General features: G+C 39.5%; 1 protein-coding gene across 1 annotated transcript; it reads left to right on the top strand.

Moving 5' to 3' along the window:
• CDC16 (cell division cycle 16) lies at positions 1 to 26,072 on the top strand. Its single transcript, XM_063102283.1, has 18 exons — positions 1 to 135; positions 1,852 to 1,906; positions 2,013 to 2,110; positions 3,374 to 3,412; positions 3,733 to 3,873; positions 5,717 to 5,876; positions 6,825 to 6,916; positions 7,424 to 7,557; positions 8,387 to 8,466; positions 9,537 to 9,586; positions 10,466 to 10,539; positions 12,675 to 12,800; positions 14,962 to 15,114; positions 16,509 to 16,572; positions 19,087 to 19,148; positions 20,076 to 20,211; positions 21,655 to 21,745; positions 24,519 to 26,072. Exons 1-18 carry the CDS (start codon positions 88 to 90, stop codon positions 24,776 to 24,778), a joined length of 1,863 nt encoding a protein of 620 aa, XP_062958353.1. The 5' UTR covers positions 1 to 87; the 3' UTR covers positions 24,779 to 26,072.
• Positions 26,073 to 26,464: the final 392 nt, after the last annotated feature.

Genomic DNA, 26,464 nt, shown 5'->3' with positions numbered 1-26,464 from the left:
CGGGCAGCGGGACCAGGCGCGCGCCGGGCGGCGGAGGGCGGAGGCGGGAGGCGCTCGGCCGGCCCCCGCGCCCGGGCCCGCGCAGCCATGAACCTGGAGCGGCTGCGGAAGCGCGTCCGGCAGTACCTCGACCAGGTGGGCGGCCCGACCCGGGAGCCGGGGCCTGGGGCCTGGGGTGACTGCCAGAGGGGCTCTCGCGGGGAAGGAGGGGACCGGCCTGGCCTTGTGTGGGGCAGGCCCTGTCCTCCTGCCGAGCCGCCTGTGCGCGCCGAGGATGCGGAGCCGGGGCCTGGAGGCCGCCCCGTGAGGTCCCGCCCTGCGGCCGGCCGAGCGCCTGGCCCGGAGTGGGCGCGCAGCAGACACCGCGTGCTGGACGGAAGCGGAAGGGGGGTCTGAGGAGGAGAGCCGCAGGGTTAGGCGGTAGCTGAGCCAGTGTCCCCCCTCGTCGCAGGCCCCGGTGCACGCCTGAAGCCGGGGACGGTACCGAGGCTGATGTGTGCACTGTGCTTTTTCCTCTAGGTACATTACTGTGATGAAGTGTCGTGTGTGAATTAGGCACAGTAAGGTTTTAACCACACTGATGATAAAATAGAACAATTATAACAGCATACCGTAGTAAGAGTTACGTGAATATGGTCTTTCTCAAAGTATCTTATTGTACTGCGAAGTGTGCTCACCTGTTTTCGTTCAGCGAGTAGCTGACGAGGCCGCAGGTGAGGCGGGACTAGTGCAGAGCATTTTTGAGAGGGTTAGTTGTAATTCTTATTTGGTTGAACTTAAGTGAATAAAGATATATACAAGCCTGTTATCTCAAGTCAGTGTTTTAAAAATTCTTACTAACTACATCTGCATTCCCTGCACTGCCCTTAAGTGGATAGAAGTGTCTCTAGAATCAGCAGCATCAGTTTTATCCGTGCTGTCTGTTCTTGTTAAAATGCTTGCTCTCCCAGTAAATCGGAAACGAAAAAGGGAGGCGAAAACCTTGTTCAGGGCAAAACATTTGAAACTGGATGCTAAATGATGTGGCCAGATGTTTGCAGTACATTGGGGGCTGTGTTTTTGTTTATAATAAATCAGCTGAATTCAGTAAATATTTTCTGATCACCTTTTCTTTGACACTGGGATGTAGTCAGGAAGAAGACAGGCCTGGTTTCCACTCTGGGGACACCTATATTGAGCAGATTTGTAACCATGCCATAAGCATGTCTTCTGCCCACCTGACTGGCAGCGTGCAAGGTAACTTAGGCAAAGATTGGGGAAAGACAGAACCAGAACAGGGACTAAAGTTAGCCATGGTACATATGTGAGTGGCTTTCCATTGTCAGCCTCTTCATTTTTGTTAGAGTTGCCTAGAGAAGGTGACTTTTTCTCCATGGTCAGAGTGGCTTAGTTATGTATGTATGTTTTTAAATTTTGAGTGTTATTAGAATTACAACTGTATTACATAAGTTATTTGAGTATATGGTCTATCTACTAAATTCCTCTTTGAGATTCATTAACAGCTCACTAAAAGTGTCATTATATAAATATCAGCACAAGAAGAGCTTATGACTAGGTATTGCAAAGTAATTAAGTTATCTACTGTTTTTGATAGTTGAAGTGTATGAGTTTTTGAAAAACTACCTTCATGAACTGTATATACAAAGATCTTATAAATAATGTTTTTTATTGTAGCATTGAACTAAAACGCTCACTGTGATATAAGCTAGACATATGATTGATAGATCCCATACTACGTGTAAAAAATTATTGTATTGAGATATTGATTTATTTTATAGCATTCTAATTAGATAACTATTTAAAACTATGGAAATAACAGGGCAGTTGCCACTTTTTTCTTTTTGTATACAGCAACAGTATCAAAGTGCTCTATTTTGGGCAGATAAAGTAGCTTCACTGTCTCATGGTAAGTGACAAATGCTTGCTTTTGGTTTTTTTCCCCCCCATTAATCTTTAAAAATCTTTCTATTTCACCTTGCACCTCTGACCATTTATATAACTTCTCCCTCCAGAGGAACCCCAGGACATTTATTGGTTGGCTCAGTGTCTTTACCTGACAGCACAGTATCACAGAGCAGCCCATGCGCTTCGGTCACGAAAACTGGACAAAGTAAGTATTTATGGAGGATTGGGTCCAGGACCCGCCTCCTTGGATACAAAAATTTGCAGATGTTCAAGTCCCTTATATAAAATGGCATAGTATTTGCATATGAGCTATGCACATCCTTGTATATTTTAAATCATGTCTAGATAACTTATAAAACCAAACACAGTGCCTATATATCACTTCATTTGTGTGGATCCAGTGTAGTGCTTGGCATGCAGTAAATTCAAGTTTTGCCTTTTGGAAGTTTGTGGAAAATTTTTTTTCCAAATATTTTCGATCTGTAGGTGATCAGATCCACAGATGTGGGGCCCATGGGTACAGAGGGCTGACTATAATTGTGTGAAATTTAAAGTTTTTCAAAGCTATAAGAATAGTTATTAAGTTAGTTATTTTAGGTGTGTGTTATATTTTTTCCAAATTATTTAAAAGGATTTAATATTTTTTATTGAACATGAAGAGAAACTTCTTATTCCTAATCTGTCACCTTGTTTTTCTCTCCCTCCCCCGTCTCCCATCTAGTTACTAAGTTCTGAATATTCGTTTTTCACAATAACTCTGAAACCATGGGTATTCCCTTCCATTTCCTCACCACTCATATATGTCAGGACTTTAATTTCTTCTCTCTTCTCCAGTAACATTTTCTCCCTTCCCGCTTTCCCTGTGTCTACTTCATCTTGCAAACTATCACAAGGGTGGACTTCCTAAAACACAGATCTGGTTATATCACCCGTAAAATCATCAGTGATTTCCCATTACCTACAGGGTAAAATCAGATGCACTAATAGACATCTGAGTCCCTCTATGATTTCTCTCTGGTCTATTCCTAACCCACCACCACCATCAATACATGTAGCACAAACTCTAGTATGTTGAACTACGTTCAGTTCCTTGGACGTGTGACAGTTATTCACACTTAGCGCCTGGAATGCAACCCAACCCTCCATTCTACTGCCTGACGAACTCCTCACTTGCCCTCTCCCCTGCAGATGTTTCTTTCTGTAGCTGGCTGGTGCTTTTCACGCCCTTTTTCATAGAGCTTCCCTGCTGTGCCTTCACCTCCTGAGGCAGGTCCTTACTCCTTTTGACTCCTTGGTGCCTAGTAAACAAGTTCATAATGAGTATGGATGAAAAAGACTGGATTTTTTTTTACTGCAAGAGTAACAGGAGAAATTATGAAGATAGCTTTCTTCATTTTATGCTATAGTTTTAAAGTGAAGGTACATATTGTTTGGAACACTTTTTTTGATAGATTAATTTCTTTCCTAGTTGTATGAATCGTGTCGTTACCTTGCAGCTAGATGCCATGTAAGTATGCTCTCAGTTTCATTTTTGTTTGGTGAGAGTGTGATTATGTGAACGTTATGTATCTCGTGTGTGTGTGAGAATCTTAGTGATGGAGCTTGGCAGGTTAGTAAAGTATTTCATGAGGAGATGTTCTTTAGTGTTATTTGTTGTGAAATATTGATTCTTCATTTACTAAAAACTGACATGCATAACAGAAATTCTACTTTACATATTTTAAAGTAATGGATATAATATTTATTGCTCTTTTAAAGCCTAAAGTATATGGGATATTTAGTGTTGGAAGTCATGGGTGATGAATAACATTTCTGTTTTCTATGTAGTATGCTGCAAAAGAGCACCAGCAGGCTCTTGATATTCTTGACATGGAGGAACCCATCAACAAAAGATTGTTTGAAAAATACTTAAAGGATGAAAGTGGCTTTAAAGACCCCTCCAATGACTGGGAAATGTCACCGTCCTCAGTAAGTAATACTGTTAACATGCTTCAGGAACATCAGGAAGAATTGACCACATTACATGCCAAAAATAAGTTACCTTCTTTTACTTGAATATCACCATGTTAAAACAATTATGGTTGCCATTTATTTAATTCTCCAACGAAAACCCGAAAAGATTCTGAGACATTTCTGAGCCATCAGTTGGAAGCTGTAGTTATATCCTCAGGTGCTTGCCTTTAATCTTCCTTCTCATGTCTGATGTCATAAAAACGTCCCACATGTGGAATAGTCTTTTCCCTTCTTTCTGTGTTTCCACAGTGTTTTGGATCTACCCCAAGAAACCTTGAATAGCTTAGGTTGATTGTTTCTTTTCAGAAATTGGTTGGTGTTGCTATTTAGTTAGCAGTATATTGTCTCTTATGTTGTTTTGTGTGTTTCAGTTTGTATGTTTCATATTTCCATGAAGTTATAAATTCTTTGCTAGCAGAGATTGTTTATGTATTAAATGTGATTTAATAAGTGATGTTCACAGTCAGATTACTAACCTGGACTGTTCTTTTTTTTAAAGCAACTCGAGATATAGTTCACATACTATGCAATTCACCCATTTAAAGTATACAACTCGATGGCTTTTAGTATATTTACAGAGCTGTTGCAAACCTCACCACAATCAATTTTGGAACATTTTTATTGTTCAGAAAAAAACCCCGTCCCCCCTTAGCTGTCACTCTCCAACTTCTGCATCTCCCCAGGTATTCTTTATAACATGTTTGTGAGGGAACCTGCTTACTCTACTTTTCTACTTTTCACCTTAAAAAGTTAAGAATATTACACATTCTAGGTGTTCTCTTTTTTCTTTGTGCTAAGGAGCACGTTATTTTTTCTGCTAAGAAGTGCGTTTATGAGGGAGCTTGGTATTATCATTATTATTTTTGGACCTCTTATCCAGCAACTTATCTGCTAAGAAATGTGTGATTTATTTGTAATGCAATTTTGTTTATTTTATGAAATTTATTTTATTTTATTTTATTTTTAACAACTCAGGACACTGCCTGGGTCCAAGATTCTCTCATAGTGGCATTAGTTTTTAAATTGTGATTTATGAATCTTCTTCATATCTTTAATGATTTTAGCTGCCTATCTCTGGATCATCTTTAAATTCAGTTATGTGTTTCTTGAGGCTCAGAGTCTGGAATGTGAGTCAGATCTCCACATCTTCTTGTTCCTAGTAGTGGCGAGGTGGCACTTTGTTGAGTACCTTACTATGTGCTAGCACCACAGAGACAGTAGCATCTCTATTCCTCACAGTTCTACAGGTTAGATAGTATTTTCTCTTTTTTAAAAATAAGGAAACCGAGGCCAAGAAAGCTTAAACAACTTGTCAACAGTCGTGAGTAAGTGGCAGAGATGGGATTTGAACTCATGTCTGTCTGGCTTCAGCAGGTCATGCTCCTGACCACTGTGACCACTGTGCAGCCAGTTTGATACTCACTAAGATCCCTTCATTGGGGTCTACCTATCAAACTGTCTGTCTTAAAGTTTGACTTCATACACACATGTTCACGCTGTTTGTTGTTCTTATTTGGGCCAAAACAAGTAATGATCCTATTAGCTGTGGCATAGACATAGTTATAAAGATTTGTTGGAATAAAGTGATTAGCGCCCAGGGAAGTTAGACGGAGAAGCTTCACCATGTGATCATGTTTTTTTTCATTTATACTATGCTTTGACAATGGGGTGAACCAGATCCTTCTAGATGTAATAAAAACTTCTGAGCATTCTAATAATATATAATATATAATTTTTGATCAAAAATTAGATTTAAAAATATTGACTTAGTATGTGACTTATTACATTTTTCCAATAGATAAAGAGTTCTATTTGTCTTCTGCGAGGGAAAATCTATGATGCTCTGGATAACCGAACCCTGGCTACCTACAGCTACAAGGAAGCTTTGAAACTCGACGTCTACTGTTTTGAAGCATTTGATCTTTTAACGTCACACCACATGTTGACAGCACAAGAAGGTTTGGAAACTCAGGTGTTTTTTGTTTTGCACAGTTAAGACTTTTTTCTCAAAAATCTATGGAACCGAGAGTAGGCTATGTGCAAGTACATATAGACCAATTAACTTTTTAAATGTCTTCAAATATAAAGCACATTTGAAAATACAATAGTATGCAGTGGCTTTGCTATCGGAATCTTTAGGGATCATGATTTGATGAGGTCATCTTTTTGAGAAGTGATCTGAGGTAGTATAAATCTATATTTTAATATCTGATTCTGTGATTCTCAACCAGGCTGCACTTTGAATCCCTGAGGAGCTATAAAAACATCAGTGTCTAGGTCCCAAATCCAGACCAGTTCAGTCAGAATCTCCAGAGGTGGGGTTCTGGCATCAGATGGTTTAAAGCTCCCAGATGATCCTAAGGTACCACAGGGACTGAGAAACCCTGACCAAGTATGTTGGCAGTGATATGAAGTGGGTAAACAAGAGAAACAGAAAATGGGATTGTTGTATTAATGGGATTCACAGATATTTTAGCCTAGTGCAGTGGTTCTTGCCCAGGGCAATTTTGTCCTTCCCCCTGGAGGACATTTGTCAAGGTCTGGAGATCTTTTTGGTTGTCACAACTTGGGGACCCAGAGGGAAGGTCAGTGGTTGCTGCTGGCGTCTAATGGGTGGAGGCCTGAGAACCTGTTAAACACTCTGCACTGTGCAGGATTCCTGCATGACTGAACGGTCCACACAGCGTCAGGAGTGCTGTGGTGGGTAGTTCCTAGTAGTCTGGGTGGCTCTCTCTCCTGGGCCTGGGAACGTTGTCAGTTTCCCTGGTACATTTTGATCTCGTTATTTTCTCTTTCGAGTTTGATTTACTTAGACCAAGAGCTGTAAAAGAATATTTTTAGTTGCTGACTTTCTTCCCCCATAAATATTGTGAGGACATTCTTTTTTTCCTCACTCCACTTTTAAGAAAAGGAACTTCTCGAATCGCTACCTCTCAGCAAGCTCTGTACTGAAGAACAGGAATTACTGCATTTTCTATTTGAGAACAAATTAAAAAAGGTACGTAAAAATACAAAGTTAGCACTTGCTTTACTTAAATATCTTATTTCTTGCATTAAATTTAGCCTTTATTCTTTTTAGTTAGATTTTTTTTAAATAAGTTTTATTAGTTTAACACATTTGTCAGAATAGAGTTACATTATTTAAAATATATGATTCCTAAAAAAGCTTCCAAAAATATCTGTCTTCCTTCCAAGCACTCCTTATACTAAAATATTGAATTAAAAGATATATGGAACGATGTTACATAAAAACGAGGATCTTTTCTTATGCTTCCTGAACTTCTACTTTGTGGAATATGTCCTACCATGGAATTCTGTGATAAAATTGAGAAGAGAATTAAACTTATTGAGAGGAGTGCTGATGAAGCTTCAAGTTAAAAAAGTTTTTAGAGCCTCACGTGTTCTTCACTAAATGTTTTAACCACTTGGGCCAAGCACAAGTTGAGTCCGCCTTTTGATTTGTTACTGCTCATTGACTTTATGTTTAAATTTCTCTGTATTTCAGTATAATAAGCCTAGTGAAACGGTCATCCCTGAGTCTGTAGATGGCTTGCAAGAGAATCTGGATGTGGTAGTGTCTTTAGCTGAGAGACATTATTATAACTGTGATTTTAAAATGTGCTACAAGCTCACTTCCGTGTAAGTATGTATATCCATCCATGTTCATGCAGGAACATGAGGTTCTGTCCATTTTACCTGAGTAATTCACAGCCATGCTGTCTGAGTAATCTCAAACTAGTTGATAATAATTTGAGTTACCTTTAGCATTTGCAGAGTGCTGAATAGGGTGCTGTCTTAAAAGCGCAATTTACAGACACAGGTTTATGCATATTTGTAGATTTATTACATTAACTCAGGAGGGATATACATGTCCTTCTTCTTAATCTTGATAACTTGTAAGTTTGAAAATACCGTTTTGGCACATAGTTTTTGTAAGATTTGTTCTTTATTAAAGTAGAGACTAATATAATCTGTAGATACTGCATGCTCAGTCTGGCACAGTCACTATGCCAACTCTCCTACACACTAGTTTTCTAGTGTACATAATTCAAACTTGTCCTTTAGCTAAATTATATATACTGTTTTTTGTAGGTCTTTTGGTTTCTGCAAAATCCTTAAAATCACAAAAATTTTAATTGGCAAATACTTGTAATCTATTTAATATTTCATATAGTTTTTGATCCTTTTTAGTAATTGAGGTACTTACAATTCTGTTGACTTTAAAGTAAATGATGTGATGTTTACTTTATTCCTTCCAAATAAACCAGAATTTTCCCTTTCATTTATAACTTCATCATTGCCTTAACTGAACCAAGTTGAAGATAATGGTGTGAAGAAAGTAAAAAAAAAATACTATAACCCACGGTTTCAGACATAATGCTGTGATGACTATTTAAACATAGCTAATTATAATGAGTGCTGTCCTCATATTGTTTCTGGGGTAGTAATTTGTTGCTCTGACTTTCAGAGTAATGGAAAAAGATCCTTTCCATGCAAACTGTTTACCTGTACATATAGGGACACTTGTGGAGCTGAATAAAGCAAACGGTAAGATTTTTTTTAATTAAAATAATTCTTAAGACAAAGTTCTGTAACTCTGAAAATTTTGTCTCAAGAATGTAATAACTGGGGAAGAAATGTTTATCAAAGTGGCCAGCGGTCTATTATGTGTTCCAGAACAGAACAGTTTATGACTTTCTCCTTCCTTTTTTCAGATGTAATTTGTGCCTTACTGTATGCTAGCTTTGAAGTGTTGGGTGTCACCGTTGCCTTTTTTTTCTCTCTCTATCTCTTTTCCTTTTTTTTGTAAATCCCATAAGAAACCAATATAGCAAGAATCAGTAGCTGTTTAGCAATTGGAAGGGAACAGATTTTTTATTCGTGTTTTCATGTTTTAACATTTCAGAAACATAATTGTGTTTGGGCTATTCTTGCCCTTAAATATTTTAAAACTGAATAGTGAGCTCTGTCAGGAAGAAAAAAATCCAGATGCTCTGGCTACAAACCCCTGCTACTCAGAGTGTGGTCTGCAGACTGGCACACCCCGTCTTCTGGAAGCTGGTTGGAGATGCAGAACCTCTGGCCACTCCAGGCTACTGAATCTGGGTCTGGGTGTAGGAAGTGTCATCATAAAATGCTAGACTTGCATATTTCTCAGGAGGAAATACTCTCACTGATTTGATAAATTTGAAAGTTTGGTCAACCGAATTGGTTGTGGATGGTTAAGATGGGCCATAATGGGCCTGTGGCGTAAGAGATGTGAGTTTCTGAGACAGGAGAGGAGCTTTGTGGTAACCTCTGCAGCACCGTGTAGGTCCTCGTTAGGTGGTCCTGTTCCCACATTTCCCACTCTTTGCCCTTCATCCAATTTTCCAGTCATTCAGCAAGTGCTCAATGTTCACTACAGGTCTGACCCTACAGGGGAGTGTATCTGCCTGGGAGAATTTTTATATTTCGTTAGGTAAATGGATTTTGTATCTAGAAGGAAAGAAAGACCTTAAATTATTGCTGTGAGGACAGAATTTCTGTGATTGTGAAGAATTATAATGGGGGAAGTCATATCTTAAATTGCATTTGATGTGAATAATTGTATTATTTTTTCCTTTTTCCTGTTATAGAACTTTTCTATCTCTCTCATAAACTGGTGGATTTATATCCTAGTAATCCTGTAAGTAATATAAATATCTTTTTTTCTCTCAGTGTTTTCTCTTACCTGAATTTTAAGAAAATACTTAACTAGTATTTAGAAAGTAGCTTATATTTAATTTTAAGCAAATAATGTCTTATTTTAAAGCGTTGGAGCAGAAGCAGCACTGACTTTTTCAGTCCCTGAGGGTGTTTTTTAATTATACTGAAGCAATAACTTAAAATGAAAACCTTTTCTTTTTCTGGTTATACAAAGTATAAATGCTTATTATTTTAAAATATTTAGAGTACAGAAATATTCAACACTAACCATGATGTCATACTGCCCCGTTTCATGAGGAATGCTGATAATCAGTAGCTTTTCACATTGCACATAGAGAACGACTTACTGAATTGTACACTGATCGAATCAGTGTGTCTTCTAAACTGCTGTGGATTAGAATGGAGAACTGGGAATGGGAAATTGAATCAGGAACTGTGTTTTTAAATACAAAAAGTCAGGATTCAGGGTCTAAGTCTCAGACAAGAATCTGCACCTGTCCCACTGTGAAGTCAGTGCAAGAGAAGTCAGCTAGATGAGAAACAGACCATGTCAGAGAGCAAGGAAGAGCCCAGGTTGCACCAGGGTGGACACGCGGTGCAGGGAGCCAGGTCCCGCAGGCTTGTTTTGAAATAGGGAGTGCTCGGGAGCCTTGACTTCTATTGAAGGCACCTGAGAAGGAGCTGCGGCATGTCATCTATTCTCATCTAGGACCTTAGTAGATAGGCCATCTTGGAGAGAATTCTCACTTGAATTAGAGTAGGTGACGTAGGAACATCTAGTCTACCCTCTGTGTATCCTGTTAGTTAGAGATTCTCATTCAAAGTCACCTTTGATCATGGTAAATTTTGAACTTTTTAGGTGTCTTGGTTTGCAGTGGGATGTTATTATCTTATGGTTGGTCATAAAAATGAACATGCCAGAAGATATCTCAGGTATGAATTTATTTTCTTCCTCCCTTTGTAGTGAACCTATAGGAAGTGATTTCTTGCTCATGCTTTAATGCAGTAATTAGTAAGTACTTTATAAGCAGTGTGAAAGAATAAATGTTTTCTTCAACAGATTCAGTTCAGCTGCACCAGTTATGTACCTTGCTCTTTATAAGAGGCCATGAGAGGAGATAAAAGAAATCAGTGGTGTAGACCTTGTTCTCCAGGAGCTTATATATTTTTTATTTAATTTGAAAATCAGAATAAATATGAAATAATAGAGGATAATGTAGTTTGAAAGGTTTTGTTTTTCATTTATAGAGATACTATTAATTTTACTTTTAGGACTTGTTCATAGTTGCGAAATTACAATGAAACTTTACATGAGATTGGGGTCATTAAATGTGTCTGTAGAACAATATAGAGCAAACTGGTTCATATAAGGATCTGCCGTGGTTTTAGATTAAGGGAAGCCATGTGTCTCAATCATGCCCTTAACCAGTACTATTCAAGTGTAGAAAAATGCCTAGTATATAATTAATTACTCAAATACTTTAAATCTAATAATTCGTTTAATTCCCTTTATGCAAACAAGGTAGAAAATGGTCTGTAAGGGAAAGAGCATAAACTTTGGAGTCAGACTTAAATTCCAATCCAAGTTCTGTGATTTACCAGCTGTAATTCCATGGGAAAGTTAATTTCTCCTACTGTCTCTTCTTTCTTCTGTAAAAGTGAGGATGATGTAATACTCCTGTCCCAGGATTGTTAGGAAAATTGATGAGATGACACAAAATGGCCCTGCACCAGGAAGAAAGTAGAAAGAACTGGTTAGTTGTGTGTTCAGCATCTTAGAAAAACTTGAGTAGGAAGATGATTGGTATTGTGAAAGTTGTTTTGAACTATGCTTTGATTTAGTGGGCAATTCAGTGATGGCCTGTACGTGAAATGGAACATTTGGGTGAAAGAAAACTTAGAAAGTAAAATGTTAGGAAGTGGGATATCACCCTGTAAAGCTACATGACTACTCCAGTTGTTGAGTAAGGCAATTCATAACTTTAGTTCATAACTTTAAAGTTTGGCTTTAGCCAATAATGTTTCATTATTTTAGTTATACTAAGTTTCCATTTGTATTGTCAGGGCTAGGGTTCAGACCTTTCAAACCCATTTTACAGACCGGGTCACCAGACCCCTCACACACAGGTCCACACTAAGTAACTGGGAAAGATCCTGAGAGCTGTTGGCAGAGGATACGAGCTCAGTCCTCAGCAACGGCAGCAGCAGCTTACAGGTCCAGTGGTGGCGGCGGCCTTGCAGAGGGTCTCAGGGACCCCGGCAGCAACAGCCTCCAGCAGCAGTAGCGGCCTCCATGTGGCCCCCCTGGGGGTGTGGGGTGCCGTGGATCAAAGCCACTTGTCCTTTATACTTAAGTCCATAACCCAGGACACCTAGGTGCACATGTGTAATTACATTAGACAATAACCAAGGAACACCTGGGCACACGTCCGTATTTACATCTGAAGATTCTGAACATCTGAGTTCCCCTGACCATTTTCCTATTCTCTTTATTCCTTGTTGTGGGTTAACCATTACAGTGGGTCCACTGATTGAAGACTATTTATAAATGGTCCAGTCTGTGTAACCAGGGTGAATCTCTCACAACTATTTGTAGGATATCAGCTAATCTCTCAAGCCTTGATGTGCTTTTCTTTTAAATATAAACAAATTTATCTTGCAAGTTGTTAGAATGAGATCATGCACCTCGCACATCTGACATGGTGCCTGGCACAAAAAGGCTCTCACTGGATGGTTTGCTGTTGCTTCTGCTGCCATTTATCTACTGGGTTACAAAGTGGAACTTCCGAATTAAGTAATATTTGTAAGTTCTCTACAGAATGCTAATGGGTTCAGCTATAGTACTTAAAAAGTTGTGGACTTCTGTTCTAAAATTTCTTAAAATTTTGCTTGTACTATTAAACGTTGTAGTTCAAATGAATTAGCACAAATATTATATTAGTGTCTACTATGTTGACAACTCTGATTTATTTAATTAATGTTAAAGTCTTTGAGGCCATCTGCTTATAGAAAATTAACTTAACACTTTAAGAAGAAGTATTATATTACTTGAGTGAACTGTCTTTCAGCAAAGCTACGACGCTCGAGAAGACCTATGGGCCTGCCTGGATAGCCTATGGGCACTCCTTTGCAGTGGAGAGTGAGCATGACCAAGCCATGGCTGCTTACTTCACAGCAGCACAGCTGATGAAAGGGTACTGTGAGCAGCATTTCTGTTACTGCTGTTACTGCCATTTGGTTTCTCAACTAAACTAGACCAGTTTACTTGCCTGTTGTCTTGTAGCTCATGATTGTAAAATAACTGTGGAAGCAGTGGGGGAAAGAAGTTGGTGCTGTGAGTTTGCCTGGTGTGTATCCCACCCAGTACAGGAAGGAGCTAGGAGGTCAAGCCAAGGGAAGAGAGGAGAGAGGAAGCTCTTTTCCATATGCTTGTGGAAGAATTAAAGTATTCCTGAGCAAAGTTATTATATCTTATCTATTACCAAATGGTGTTTGAGGTAGCTTAGTTGTAGTGCAGGACTGCATCTGCCAATGCTCTGGATTTATATCAGTCCTATATACGTTGATACAAACTGAGGTAAGTGTGAGAGTGCGCTGCTTTGGGGAGTAGGGTATCCCTGTTATTCCCATGACTCTTTTTGGCCTCCCCGTTGGTTACACCTTGCCGGCTTCTTTCGTGGGAACTACTTCTGCTGACCAGCAGCTCTGTCCCTGTGTGGAGAAGTGGTGGAGTGTGGTGGTCCAAGGAGCTGGTCTGGAGTCAGACTGGCTGGACCCACATTCTGTCATCTTTATCCTATGCTGTCTGAGGCCCCTGAAGCCTCTGCTTAGTTAGCTCGGTGGCTTTGTTGTATGCCCTTTGCTGAAGGACTCTGTGCTGGGGCTCGCCTTCATCAGTCTGATAGCTGACAACTTTCTGCCTCAGCCCTCTCTTCTTTCTTGCACAGAGCCTCAAGGTCAGCCAGAGATGGGAGATGAGGGCCTTCTTGGGTCTTTTCTGTCCATGCATGTAGCCCCACGCATATGTGTGGCCTCTGGATCCCCAGGAATGGATCTGAACTCTTCAAAGCTCCCTTTGGACATCTTATTCCCCAGATTTCCTTTTAAGTTTTTGGCCAGCCTCTTATTTGCCCCAACAGCCTCTTGTTAAGATGCTAAATAATTGCTGCTGATTGTTTTCAACAAATGCCCTGGGCTAGAGCTTTTCTCACTGAAAGAGCTATGAGTGGGGCTGCCAGGAGCTGCTGGACAGATCGGATAGTGACAGTTCTCTGAGGTGTGTTTGACAAGCTCCACACTCACTCTACACCCTGCAGTGGCTGCCAGGCTAATGGCTTTATAGCTGCCGTGCCTGTGCGGTTGCTAGTGTGAGGCTGGGAAAGGGGAGGTGGGGGAGTGCAAGTGGAAGCACCACAGAGGTGCTGCCTTACTGAGATTCAGCCGTCTTTCTTGAATGTGCACTCCTCAGGTTGTTGTAAGCCCTTGGTTAACTTCCAGAGTTCTGAAAAAGTTGATTTTGACAATTTTTGCCAGTGTTCTTCTTGCTATTATGGAGGAGCAGATCTTGGAGGTTCTTAACCTGCCATTTCAAAAGTACTTCCTCCAGGTAAATACTTTTCAAGGGTTCTGTAGGTGATAGAATCTTAATTTGAGTCATTACTCTAGAACCAGAGTACATACCAACCAGTCCATCGATATTCATTGATGTTCTTCAAAGAGAGATTATCTTACTGCATTTGCTGAAATGCAATCACTAATCTGGTAGTGTAAACAGATAAAAATTCAATGAAAAGGAAGTTAGTACTGACTGTGCCTAAAACTATCTCAGTGGCTGGGGAAATAGAATTACTACACATGACATAATTCAGAACTCTTCAATGTAGAACGGATAATAACTGATTACAATGGGAATTCACAAAAGGGAGAGCCATTTAGGTCAGAAAAGTCAGAGGTAACTTCTTAAAGGGAAGTGGAACTTGAACACAATCTGGAGGGATAAACAGTGCTGAATAAACTAGGAGGAGGACAGTCCAGGGCGGGGGCATGACATTAGCATGGCGGAGGCAAGCAGGCACCTCGTAGGACTGCCCTTCTGCTCCGGAGAGTTTTTGGTTTTTTACTGTGGGATAATGAAAACAAAGATAAATATGTTGCTGATAGTTTGTATAAGTGGCAGCTGATTAATCTAAAAACCCATTAGGCATTCATTAAGTATTAGTAAATTGAGTGTTAGAGAAAAGTAAATGCTGTGGTTTTGCTACATTTAAATTATTTTGCAGACAGGATTTGAAGTTGACAAATTAATTTCTATTGAATCACAAAGTTTTTGGTGTTGAATATGTCCAATATTTTTAGGTGTCATTTGCCAATGCTGTATATTGGATTAGAATATGGTTTGACCAATAACTCAAAACTGGCTGAAAGATTCTTCGGCCAAGCTCTCAGCATTGCCCCAGAAGACCCTTTTGTTATGCACGAGGTCGGCGTGGTTGCATTTCAGAACGGAGAGTAAGTACTGAAAGGCCACAAGCCCTTCCCTTTCTTTGTAGATAGAGTCAAAGCTCAATCACTGGAGCATAACTGACCAGAGTGACTCTTCAGTAGATTTTTAGTTTTGAATGTTCTTTTTAGGAGAAGGAGGTAAACAGTTGAAAAGGAAAACAAAAGAGAAACTCATCTCAGATTTCATTAAAAATACTAAACCAGTATCTTTTACGGAGAGATCACTGATACCCCATCGTGGCCCTGGAGCTACCGTAGAGTTGCTACTCTGTTCATGAGGAGCTGGATTCATACACTGGAGAAAGATTTTTCACAGTTTTTGAAACAAAAATGTTTTCTGTTACTAGTAAATCAGAAAATTAAACTAATTAGAATGATCCGGTCTCTGAGTTTTTTGGTCAGTTGAGGCTTTGTGTTTATAGAATAAGGGATTTGGTGTCACACTTAAAGAGAAAAATATCTGTGGTCCTTTGCATTAGATTATACATAAATTTAAAAACAGTAAATTAGTACCACTTCAGTGTTGTTTGTGGCATGTGCATGTTTTAAAATTCAGGTCATCTGGGAATTTATGAAGGAGGAAAATTTGAAGCTTCTGAAAATACACAGTAATGATTTAGTGTGACACAGCCCGTCCGCAGTGTTTGCACATTTGCCTGCTCACTGATTTGTATTTGTGACCCCGAGTCAGCTCCTCGGGGTGTTCATTCGCAGACGTGTGCAGGGCAGGGAGGAGTCTGAGTCCCCCGATGCACACATTCTCACTGAGGCCAAACAAGGTGATACTCTCCTTGGTTCAGGTCATACTGTAAATAGTGTCCTTTCTGTGGTCCATTTAGTGCCACATTTTTCAGTTTTGTGCTTTTTGTGGTGACTTCACTGTTTAAAATAATCCCCAAGCTTACTGCTGAAGTGCGCTTTCATGTTCCCAAGCACAGGAAACTGTGATGTGTACTAGATATGTTCCTTATTAGGAAATACATCTATTAGAGGCATGAGTTACAGCACTGTTGGCCATGAGTTCAGCGTTAATGAATCCATGCTGTATATCAAATAAGGTGTCTTTAAACAGAAACACACATAAAACAAGGTTATGTATTGATCACTTGATGAAAATTGACCAGAGGTTTGCAGGAGCCTGACTATTTCCTGTGGAAGCAGTTCAGTATTTGCTAAATCAGCGTTTACAGCAACTTTATCGACTGTATCTCCCAAAATTTTGAACTAGGATGTTAGTGCCATAAAATTCGTCATTTATCCAATTTTGAATTTTAATTTTAATCACTTATTTCCAGCAGTCTCATTTCATTTTAGTACTGCTAGAGATAGTCAAATTTTTCTTAAAATATATATACTTGATAATTTTAAATAACCTTCAACCTTTTTTCCCTCTGTTTTAGATGGAAAACAGCAGAAAAATGGTTTCTCGATGCTTTGGAAAAAATTAAAGCAATTGGGAATGAGGTATTCTATGTAATATCTGTAAATACAGACATACACACCCCTGAGTATATTTACTGTTGAATGAGGAAAATAATATAAACAGTCTCTCTGGCCTAGAAGATAACAACATAATATTTATCATAACAAATGAATTGTTAATATTGGAATTGTCAGGCAGTTAACTGGCAAAAAGTGAATGTTTCTAATTAAGAGGGCAGTGTTGAGTCTTTGTTTTTTAAGAGGGCTTTTGAAGTGTGGGAATAATCAGATAGATTAGATGATCATTTGGAACCAGTAATATCTGATGGTTAGTGGAAACTGGTGGGCTCTGTAGCATCTAACTTAATACTCCTCCTCTTCTAGAACTTCAGAGACTCTTGTCTGTGACTGAAGGGTAAATACAGCAAAGCAGCAGACCCCACTTCTGTGGGGATAGGGTGGTGACAGGTGATGATCAGCTCAGACCTTTCATCGCCATTTCTTACCGTGTGCTGAGTATATATTTAGACCTCAGTGTTTGAAATATTTGACTAGGTTCTGTCATATGAAAGATGTTCCCCATGAATTGGTGCTCATGAATTAACTTCCCAACTAGCAAGGATGTGTGTACATTGGTATTTAACAATAGTGACAATTTTAGATATAAACTTCTGTAGGTGAGGGATTTGCAGTTTGCTACACTTCTGATTCCCAATTATTTTTATTCCTACTTATCTTGTTTTTTTCTGTTCTGATTTTCACTTCTTTCTGTGCACATTTGCCTACAGTTCCCTCCTTCCTTCGCTGTTGGCTCCTCTCTACTATGACAGACACAGCGCCACAGGTCTCCCTGGCAGGTGGCAGTCTGCCCAGTCTGTTAATATTTGTCATCTGAACTTACAAACACTGTGTCTTTATGTGTTTAGACATGCATATATATGAAGCAGGTTCTTCCTCAGCTGAGTCTCGGATAGTTCTGGATAATCCGAGTGTTTTTGTTAATGTAGGGTTGCCACTTACACCTTGCCAGTTTTCAAAGAATTGAGTGCCTCGCTTCTCAGACAGGCCCAGCAGCATCAGCATCGCCTGGAAGCTTGTTAGAGTGCAGAATCTCAGATCTACTGAATCAAAATCTGCAGTCCTAGCAAGATCCCCGGGTTATTCTTGTGCTCAGAAAAGTTTGAGAAGCACTCTTGTAAGCCACATGTAAAGTTGAAACTATCTTCTTTGATGATTCAGCGGCACTATGGAGTCTTACAGAAATTTAAAGTAATGTTTTTAAGTATGAAAGCACAATACAATTGAAATATCAAAATGCCCATTAAAAAGTTTTATGAAGAGGGGGTAATACTGTTTGACTTAGTTATAAACTGCAGCAAATGTCAGAGTAGTCAAGGTAAAGCAGTCATGGCTAGGAATCATTAAAGGGCCTGTTTTTCATTCACTTGGGCTGTGCCTCCTAGAGACAATCTCAACAGAGTTAGAGCACTTGGCTCGGGTCTGTTTGTTCATTTAGTTGACACGTATTTAATGAGTGTTGACCATGTCCTAGGCTCTGAGCTAAGCACTGGGACGTAGCAGAGAACTAGTTTGATAATTCCTGCCCCACATTTATTGGGAAAAGCAAAGAAGTAAACTGGCAGTGATAATACAGGGCACTGAAGAAATACAGGTGTCCGCATAGAAGGGCACTACACCCAGACACAAGGGTGGTCAGGGACACTTTTGGTTATAACATCATACACCGCAGTCTTGAAGGTGATTAGATATTAGCCAGGCAGAAACGAGGGAGAAGGGTATGTCAGGTGTAGAGAATGGTGTGTGCAAGATTTGAGCTAACTCAGTATGGTTTGGATTTTGAGTTCACAGAGAATGTCAAGAAATAGGACAGGAGGGTTACGTGTGGGTCATTAAGGCCTTGAAAATGATGTTACAGATTTTACACCTTATCCTGAGGAAGATAGGAAAGCCAATGGAGTTTAGGAGGGGACAACATAGTCAGACTTGCATGACTGGAGCCTAGACAAGTCTTTTGTTAATGGGGAAGGTAAAGATTAAATGGGTTGGAGTTATGCCCAGGAGGTAGAATGAACATACCCTGGTGATTCTCGGAAGGGTCAGGGATGACATGGGTGTCACTCATGGACTGACAGGGTTCTTGAGTGAGGTCAGGGAGCTGGGATGACAGGAGCAATGAATTTGGTGTGTGGCACATTGAATTTAAAGTGTTTGTAACATTTCTAAGTAAAAATATTTAGTAGGAAGATAGATATAAAGATCTGGTGTTTCAGAAAGCTCGGGGCTGCAGGTATACAATTTGAACTGCTTCAGCGTGGATGGGCTCTTTGATAAAATTGTGCTGATATCAATAGTCTTCAGGGAGTCTCTGGTGGTAAAGAAAAGTGGATAAACCAGCAGATGCCTTTGCCTAGTGCTATGGTGGAGGCATACACCAGGAGAGAGTTCAGCTTGCAGAGACATGCAGTAATGCAGTAATTCAGCTCAGGCTGAATTGTGACATATGTAACTCGTGGGCTTGATGTTGCTGTGTTTTAGGTAACAGTTGACAAATGGGAACCTTTGTTGAACAACTTGGGGCATGTCTGCAGAAAACTTAAGTAAGTGAAGTAGAGCATTTTCAGAAATATACTTTGTGACTAAAAGTTTACTTAATTTTTAATAGCCTTTTTCATATTTTTATCTCATGAGATCCTCCAGCTTTCTTGTACTTGGCTGCTCAGATATAAAAAGCATCAAAATCAGCTGTTTTTATTATTTATCTCTGTTGGTACAATTTTATTTTAGAAACATTGAGAATTAGTAGCTGGTTTTTTTACACTAAAAAGTTTTTAGTGTTCAAATTAATTTAGAAGGATTAGGACAGTAGTATCTAATTAAAATCATATCCATAGTCTAACAGATGAAAGTTGAAAAGTGGATTTCTTTAGTGAAATAAGTCTGGGAAATTCTAGGTTACTCAAAATTTAACAAGGTTTTCTATTGCAGGGTTTCTTGGAATCTTTTATGCATTATGAGCTGCAGCATTTCCCAAACTTCAGTTGAGCATACAACCTTTTTTTTTTTTTTATACAAAAGATTTTACAGGGCAGGTATTCCAGAGAACTTTGGCGAACACCATTCTAAGTAAATCTTTTGGACTTTAAAGCAAAAGTCCTTGGCTGCCTTTAACCACCTCAGTGTGTGAGGTTTACTGCCACATGAAGGGGCAGTGTGTGATAAGGACATTCCAGCAGACCTCCGGGTGGACAGCAGGTATTCATGCAGGAGAGCCCTCGGCTGGCTCAGGGAGCATGCCAGGAAAATTCATTGTAAGGAGGTGTTGAGGTACACGAAAGTGAGAATGGAGGAAAGTTACCAGTGTAGACTTCATTTCTAATAGAGAAAAGTGTTTCTTATGTGTTCATGTAGATGACTGCTCTTCCTAGACTGAGGAGTGTAGTGCTGTACTGTACCCAATAATTGTTCTCTCTCTCTCTCTCTCTCCCCTTCTGCCCTCCCCCACCCCGCCTGGTTTTCTCTCGCAGAAAGTATGGTGAGGCATTGGATTACCACCGCCAGGCGCTGGTGTTGATTCCTCAGAATGCATCTACCTATTCTGCCATAGGATATATCCATAGTCTGATGGGCAACTTCGAAAATGCTGTGGACTATTTCCACACAGTATGTTTTTTATTTGTACCTAACTTTGAATCCGGTTAACGTTCACTACTTTTTTTTAAAAGATCTTTTGCAGGCAATGTTTGTTTGTTTACTGTTTTAAAATTCTTTAGGCAACTTTGTGTGTTATTCTTTCCTTTGCAGAGAAAAACGTGCTCATTGTGCAGTGTTGCTCAAACTGAAACAAATGAGATCTGTCCTGAGCGAACAGTGCTGCTCACAAGTGCCAGGGACACTGTCAGCTAGTGTAGCCTAGGTGTTCCCGTCTAGGCAGGGGTTCAGAAACACCAGTTCACAGTGAGAGCCCTTTGGAAACTTCCAGTCTTCCTAATTGTGACTCGTATAATTAATTCCCTTAGATCACTTTAGTGGATGAACAAAACAATCTGTGCATTCATCACAAGGAAAGAATTTTTCCTTAATCCATACACCGTCTTTCATCAAACCTAGGACGCCATTAATAAGGAAGATAAAGAAACAAAATGCTGCCAATTAAACTTTAACATGATTTTTTCCTATTGCTTATTTAGACATAGACTTTTATTAGGGATCATTCTAGTACATACATAAAAAAGAAAATAAATGAAATAAATGGTTAACGATATTCTGCCCAGGTGGTCCATATCCTTGTTTTCCCAAAGTCCTTTCCTAATGCAGCACACACGCTGTTCTTGACCCTGGGTTTCCTCCTAGCCACAGACAACTGCTTTGTAAATCTCTCTCAAAACCTCTCAGTCTACTAAGTGCCGACAGAAGGTTTTTAGACAACAGCTACAGTGCACGTGTCTTCTTTGAATGTTCCTCATATGGTTTGTTGTCTAGTCTGTGCCACCAACACAGCCACCAAGCCCACACTTCACAGGAGGGACAGTGAGTCACAGCTGTGCTTGGCTGGCAGTACTAGTAAGAAGCCAGCAGTTGTAAGACATCCAGGTTCAGAAATGTTGGAATTTCAGAAAATGTGGGAATCACATTTGGAGAAGGAGATAAAATATGAGGAAATGTAATATTTCAAAAATAAATTCATGAGATATAGGTTCATAGCTGATTTCCTAGGGTCAATTGGAGATTTTCAGGCTAAATGAAGTCCTGAAGGTGCCACCATGGTAACCAGAATACTGATGAAGTCAGCAGTGTGTATTAAGCAACTTCTCTAGTCTTATGTGCTCTTTCAAATATGTGTATGTTCATATTGTATAATCTATCTCTCTTCTGTGGTTAATCAGTATAGAAGGCTCAGAGGGCTCTATGTGGAGGGGTGTGGATTTCAAGCATAAGAAAACAGAATAGTGTAATGCGCCTCCACCACCCCACAAACAAACCCCTTTACCCTCCTCCTTGGGGTTCCCTGGAGTATTTTGAAGCGAATCACTGTGGGAATGTCTTTAAACCAAAGAGAAGGAAGTACATTTTCTTTTAACAGGCATGCTGAATCTCTCTCGGCAGGCCCTTGGTCTTAGGCGAGATGACACATTTTCTGTTACAATGCTTGGCCATTGCATCGAAATGTACATTGGTGATTCTGAAGCTTATATCGGTAAGATCATAATTATTTTCAGCATTGTATTCCAGTTTTTAGATTTTGTATCTCTATGTTGAGTTTTCTCAAATTCTCATCTAAGGTTCTAAGTTTAACCACATTAATATCAAGAAACTCCATTTATTTTGCTAAAACAGTGCTGTGAGGATCAAGTCCTTGCTGTATTACTGTTACAGAATAAAATACTGTTACAGAATATGTGTAAAGCACTGTGTTATAGAAGAGTTAATCTAATTGCGTAATGGGAAAAGAAATCTTAGAGACATTTTTCTGATAAACAAATGAAGGGGCTCTGTCCTTGTTATTTTATAATGCAGCGTATAACGTAATTTTAATGTTTACATTTCAGTGGAATATTAAGATGCCTTACATTCACATAACAGTGATATGTAATTCTTTTAAAGTTTTTTTAATGATAGGCTAGTAATAGGGTATTTGAATGGAACGTCTATACAGGGCACTCAGTTACGAACATTATGAGATTAGGAGGGTGCATTGAAGTTATATCTTAAGATCTGGTCTTTGGGGGAGGCAAAGTTTTTTTTAACAGGACGTAAAATCATAAGAGGAAAAACAAATGATAGATTGGGCTTCAATAATGTTGAGAACTTCAGTTCATCACAAGCACAATGAAGAGAGTGAAAGGCGTGCCGTGGGCTGGAGGTGACTCACGGTGCACAGACCTGTCAGAGAACCCAGGTCAAGAATACACAAATCCACAAGTCAGCATGAAAACGTTAAATAAGAAATAGGTCCAGAAACGGGCAAAATACTTGACGAGCAGCTTCTTAAAGAGGATATCTAGGTAGTTAGGAAGCAAGTAAAGGTGGTCAGCATCATTACTTTTCAGGGAAATGAAATGAAAACCATCGTGAGATAACACCCATCAGATAACCCTGGTAGTATCTAGTGTTGGTGGTGATGTGGAGCAATTGGAAGTCTTGTATATTATTGATTATTGGAGGGGGGGGTTATAAAATGGGAAATACCTCTTTGGACAACTGTTGACATATCTACTAAAGTTAAACAAGCCGATTATATCCATTATCTGTTGCTGCCTAATAAGCCATTCCAAAACTTTGACCAACAACGGTGTGTTATTTTTACAGTTCTTTGAGTCAGTTGAGTCATTTGCTGGTTTTACCTAGGTTTACTTATGCACCTGTGGTCGGCAGATGCTTGGCTGGGTTGGTGGTCTAAGATGGCCTTACTCGTGGGTGGGGGACCTCAGCTGGGATGACTGGGACTCTCTCTGTCCCAGGCTTCTTTGTAGCATGGTGGTCTCAAGTTTCTAGAAGACAAGAATCAAAGCTTCAAGACCTTGAAAGTTGCACGATATCACTTCCGTCATATTCTGTTCATCACAACAAGCCACATAATTAAGCTCACAGTCAGTGTGTGGGGGGACTGTTGAAGATGAAGATGCTTGGAGATGTACTGGTATTATTTGGGTAGTGATCAGCCACACTGACCTGATGCAGCAGTGCTACCCCCAGGTGTCCCAACAGAAACAAGTTGTACAAGGTTGTTCACGGCAGCTTTATTCATAATACACCAAACTGGAAATGAGCCAGATGTCCACCAGTAGAAGAAGGGAGAAGTAAATTGTGTTATATTTGTATAGTAGAACACTCCACAATTAAAAAGAGTAACGAATCATGTGGTGACATGGACAAATCTCACAGATTTTGACAAAAAGAAAGTATGTTATGATTACTTCTGTTTATAGGAAGATTAGTAATAAGCAAAAGTAATTGGTGGTGATAGAGAAGTCAGAGTAGGGGTTATTTTAGGCTAAAGAAAGCTGGGAGTATTGACCAGGAAGGGGCATGAGGTGGTGTTCAGGAACTGGAAGTGGTCTGTGTTTCTGCCTGGCAACGGTTATGTGGGTGTACAGGTATGTAAGGATTCATCCAGCACACTTACCTGTTTGTATGTTACATCTCAACTTAAAAAAAAAAGCTTGCGCTCCAGCATCTTAACGACCCTGGGTTGTAGCCTCAGCTCTGCCACTCAGTAGTAGCCCCTGTGACTCTGGGGCAAGTCTGAGCCTCAGTTTCCTCATTTGTTCAAGGAGGAGTTGTGTGGCTTAAATACAAAGTTCATAGAAAGCTAAGTAAGGGCTGGGGGTACCATAATGAGTGAGACAGACATTTCTCTGTCCTTGCAGAGGAAATGGTCTTGGGAGATTTCCAGCTTTATCTTTCATTATTTACTGTTTTTATTTTCAGAAGGTTTGCATGTCCTTATCTGTCAAAATACCTATTACTGAAAGCTATTAGTTTGAACTATGTAAAAGTATCATTTTGTTTATGTCAGAAATGATTGAAACCAATGTGTATTCATATCTATTCAAATATACATTATTCTTAAGGTTTTGATATGTAGGAAGTGGATTTCCTTTAATTATGGTTTCTATATGCATAGGACTGGTGACTGTACCCAGCAAGCATACCATAGACAGCTCTTGTCTGTAACAGTTGAGCAAAAGTTGCCTGTGGGCTTCATCAGTAGTCAGGGGCTGTGGGAGTGGGGCTTTTGCACCACCCTGGAGCGCTCCCTGCATGTGCTTCCACAGTCTTCCTAGCATCGCCCTTGGAAGTGGTGGAAAGTAAAAGAAAAAGATCGGTACATTTTTTTCCTTCTGTCCTATACTTGTGCTCTTAAAAGTACAATTTGGTTTAATTAATAGGAGGCAGCATTACATAACAATAGAAATGACAGATGATGGAATTTCATATTTTATTCTAATTATGATGTTTCTTTTTAGGAGCAGACATTAAAGACAAATTAAAATGTTATGACTTTGATGTGCATACAATGAAGACACTAAAAAACATTATTTCACCTCCGTGGGATTTCAGGGAATTTGAAGTAGAAAAACAGACTGCAGAAGAAACGGGGCTTACACCACTGGAAACCTCAAGGAAAACTCCAGATTCCAGACCTTCCTTGGAAGAAACCTTTGAAATTGAAATGAACGAAAGTGACATGATGTTAGAGACATCTATGTCAGACCACAGCACATGACTTGAGACAGTGGTCCTGGTCTGTCTGTCTTAGTGTAGGTCTGTATTCCCTACATCCTTGCCATGGCCTAAGAATTCCCGCTTCCTAGCCTGAGTCCAGACTACATCTTTACATTTAGGAACAGAGACCTGCCTTAAAAGACTGGATAGTACACCTTTGCAACAGATGTTTTCTGATTCTCTGAACCTACACAGTAGTTAGTGGAATAAAGAAGGTCAATCATCTGTTATGTCTTTTCTTTTTCAGTAAACTTTTATTTTGGACTAATTTAGATTTACAGAAAAGTTGCAAAGATTGTACAGAGAGCTTCTGTGTGCCCCTCACCCAGTTTTCCCATGTTGTTAGCATCTTAGTGTACAGTGGACATTGGCACATCACTGTTAAGTAAACTCCAGACTCTCCTTGGATTTTACCTGTTTTTCCTTCATTTGCTCTTTCTGTCCCAGGGTCCCATCCAGGGACACACTGCACTTTAACTGCACGTCTCCTTTATGCTCTCTGGTTGTGACCATTTCTCAGACTCCACTTGTTTTTCATGACCTTGACAGTTTTCAGGGGTACTCATCAGGTAGTCTGTAGAATGTTCCTCAGTTTGAGTTTGTTTAATGTGTTTTTCATGATTGGACTAGATTATGGGCTGGGGGAAATACCACGAAGGTAAAGCTCCTTTCTCATCACGTCCACGTGACTTGTCACAGGTAATGCCGACCTCAATCATTGGTCACAGTGGTGTCTGCCATGTCTCTTCACTGTCAAGTTACTGTTTTTCCCTTTCCATACTTTATGGGGTGCGGGGGTCTAAGCTTCACCCTGGAGGGGCAATATATGTACTTGTTATTTGGAATTCTTCTTGAAGATTTGTCTCTTCTCTCCCATTTATCTATTTATTCAGTCATTTATCAGTGTGGACTCCTGTGTACTTATTTTATATTTCGAGTTATAACCGTATACAATGTTATTTACTTTGAGGCTTAAATTGTTTCAGCTTTGGCCATTGAGAGCTTTTTCAGCTTGGCTCCTATGTCCCTGTAAGACACCCCCATCCATTTGCTTTTTGTTTTTTTCTTTATTGTGGTAAAATATATATATAATGTAAACTGTGGACTTTAGTTAATAGTAATGCATCAGTATTGGTTCATCGATTGTAACATTACCACACCAGTGCAGAACGTTAACGGGGGACACTGTGGGCAGATGGAGGGAGAGGGGGTGAAGGGAACTCTGTGCCTTCTGTTCAGTTTTTCTATAAACCTAAAACTGCTCAAAGAAATAAAGTCTATTAATTAAAAAAGAATACATATATCTATATCTATATATAAAATACAAATTGCTGTTTTAACCATTTTTAAGAGTACTGCTCAGTGACATTATTATATTCACGTTGTGCAGCCATCACCACTGCCTCCAACATTTGTTCATCCCCCAAACAAAAACTCTGAACCCATTAAGGAATAACTTCCTACTCCTTCCCCCCACCCAGCCCCTGCTGACTTCTAATCTACTTTCTGTTTGTATAAATTTGCCTATTCTAGATACTGCATGTAAATGAAATCATACAATATGTGTGTTTTGTACCAGGCTTATTTTACTTAGGATAATATTTTCTACATTTCTCAACAGTAGCATTTGTTAGAACTTCATTTATGGCTGAATAATCCATTTTATACATATATCTATCTATATCTA

Source organism: Cynocephalus volans, chromosome 7, assembly GCF_027409185.1.
Source record: "Cynocephalus volans isolate mCynVol1 chromosome 7, mCynVol1.pri, whole genome shotgun sequence".
Classification (NCBI taxonomy): domain Eukaryota; kingdom Metazoa; phylum Chordata; class Mammalia; order Dermoptera; family Cynocephalidae; genus Cynocephalus; species Cynocephalus volans.
The sequence above is the reverse complement of the archived record's forward strand: the minus strand, read 5'-3'. Positions and strand labels throughout refer to the sequence as shown.

Bases quoted from the DNA above. Each gene is read 5' to 3' on its own strand.
- CDC16 (XM_063102283.1), top strand. From the start codon at position 88: ATGAACCTGGAGCGGCTGCGGAAGCGCGTCCGGCAGTACCTCGACCAG. The intron at 5,877-6,824 runs GTTTGGAAACTC...TCCACTTTTAAG, and splicing joins CATGTTGACAGCACAAGAAG to AAAAGGAACTTCTCGAATCG. The intron at 15,115-16,508 runs GTAAGTACTGAA...CCTCTGTTTTAG, and splicing joins GTTGCATTTCAGAACGGAGA to ATGGAAAACAGCAGAAAAAT.